The sequence below is a fragment of the Sphaeroforma arctica genome (assembly GCF_001186125.1).
Source record: "Sphaeroforma arctica JP610 unplaced genomic scaffold supercont1.5430, whole genome shotgun sequence".
Lineage (NCBI taxonomy): Eukaryota > Ichthyosporea > Ichthyophonida > Sphaeroforma > Sphaeroforma arctica.
In genome coordinates this window covers 1-1,973 of record NW_014035128.1, presented here as the reverse complement: position 1 = coordinate 1,973, position 1,973 = coordinate 1, and the positions used below count along the sequence as shown (strand labels likewise).

General features: G+C 47.6%; 1 protein-coding gene across 1 annotated transcript; it reads left to right on the top strand.

Moving 5' to 3' along the window:
• Nucleotides 1–1,217: 1,217 nt before the first annotated feature.
• On the top strand, nt 1,218–1,429 carry SARC_14988 (hypothetical protein; the record flags this gene model as incomplete). Its single annotated transcript, XM_014290881.1, has 1 exon — nt 1,218–1,429. A coding segment is annotated over one exon (212 nt), but the record flags the coding sequence as incomplete, so codon positions are not given.
• Between the last annotated feature and the right edge of the window lie 544 nt (nt 1,430–1,973).

Sequence of the window (1,973 nt, the reverse complement as noted above, 5' to 3'; positions counted from 1 at the left end):
TGGTGAGTCATGCTTGTGTGTATGGTGAGTCATGCTCATGTGTATGGTGAGTCATGCTTGTGTGTATGGTGAGTCATGCTTGTGTGTATGGTGAGTCATGCTTGTGTGTATGGTGAGACATGCTCGTGTGTCTGGTGAGTCATGCTTATGTGTATGGTGAGTCATGCTGTTCGTGTATGGTGAGTCATGCTGTTCGTGTATGGTGAGTCATGCTGTTCGTGTATGGTGAGTCATACTTATGTGTATGGTGAATCATGCTTATGTGTATGGTGAGTCATGCTTATGTGTATGGTGAGTCATGCTTATGTGTATGGTGAGTCATGCTGTTCGTGTATGCTGAGTCATGCTTATGTGTATGGTAGGTCATGCTTGTGTATATGGTGAGTCATGCTTGTGTGTATGGTGAGACATGCTCATGTGTATGGTGAGCATGCTTGTGTGTATGGTGAGTCATACCTATGTGTATGGTGAGCCATGCTTGTGTGTATGGTGAGTCAGGCTTGTGTGTATGGTGAGACATGCTCATGTGTATGGTGAGTCATGCTTGTGTGTATGGTGAGTCATGCTTATGTCTACGGTGAGTCATAATGTACTTGTATGGTGAGTCATGCTGTACCTGTACGCATATGAGTCCGGCCATGACGTGTGTGAGCTTCTAGTAAGTACTCGCCAGTGCGTACATGTTTCTTGTGTGTGTGTCTGTCTGTGTCTGTGTCTGTGTCTGTGTCTGTGTCTGTGTCTGTGTCTGTGTCTGTGTCTGTGTCTGTGTCTGCGTCTGTGTCTGTGTCTGGGTCTGTGTCTGTGTCTGTGTGTTTGCGTGTGTGTCTGTGTACGTGTGTTGGTCTGTGCCTGTGTTCTGTATATTGTCGATCAACCACCCTACCTGTAGATATCACAAGGCTGGATTCGTGGGATTGATTGGTCGGTAGAGAAGAAAGGCGTTTGATGCTCATCCCTAGTACACTGAACTGTTGCGGTGCATGGTACGTTTAACTGTGATTCTGCACTAGGGATGTTATCTATGCTCAAGGCCCGAGCATGTCAGGATACGTTTATTTGTTTACGTTACGTTTATTTAGACCCGTCTGATATATCTGGGACACCCGTCCATCGCCAGTACATATACATCTACATATGCGCCCCATTCTTCTGCTGATTGGTGCTCAGGCTGTGTGCTATTTATAGAACAGCACTTACACCCCACCACCTCACCAAAGCCGGCCCGCCAAAACCCGGAGTACAGCCCAACCCATTCGGCAGTGACCCGGACTTCTCTATAGGCATGTCGCCGATGAGTCATGCCTCTACAGACCGTCTAGGGGTGGCCAATAGCGGGACGAATACCGGGATGGGTATAGCCTCCCGCGACAGCAGCGGCAGTGTGATGTCGGCGGCTGTGGCTGAAATGTCACAGGCACAGCAGATGTAAGTGAGAGAGTGTACACCCACGCACACACCCACAGCATATGTAAGTGAGAGAGTGTACACACACGCGCACACCCACAGCATATGTAAGTGAGAGAGAGTCCCACACACCCACACACCCACAGCATATGTAAGTGAGATAGTGTACACACACGCACCCACGCACTGTATATGTAAGTGAGAGAGTGTACACACACGCGCACACACACAGCATATGTAAATGAGTCATACGTATGTAAGTGAGAGTGGTGACAAGTGTTTAGTGTGTGTGTCCGTAGTCCGTGGACTTATGTGTGTGATCGAATACGCTGGTGTAGTATGTAATTTGTGAGTGTGCCTGTGCACATACGTTCCTGTGTGTGTGTGTGAAGAGGAACGTCTCTTTCACATCCCCCGCCACAGTTTGCCTTCTCGACTCCAACTGTATACACATTCATACACCTTGTGCACAGCCACGATCACAGTCCCCTAGCATTCTGAATACACAAGGTGCTAGCGCCGTTACTATATATATATACATATATATGTATATGTATATATATACACAC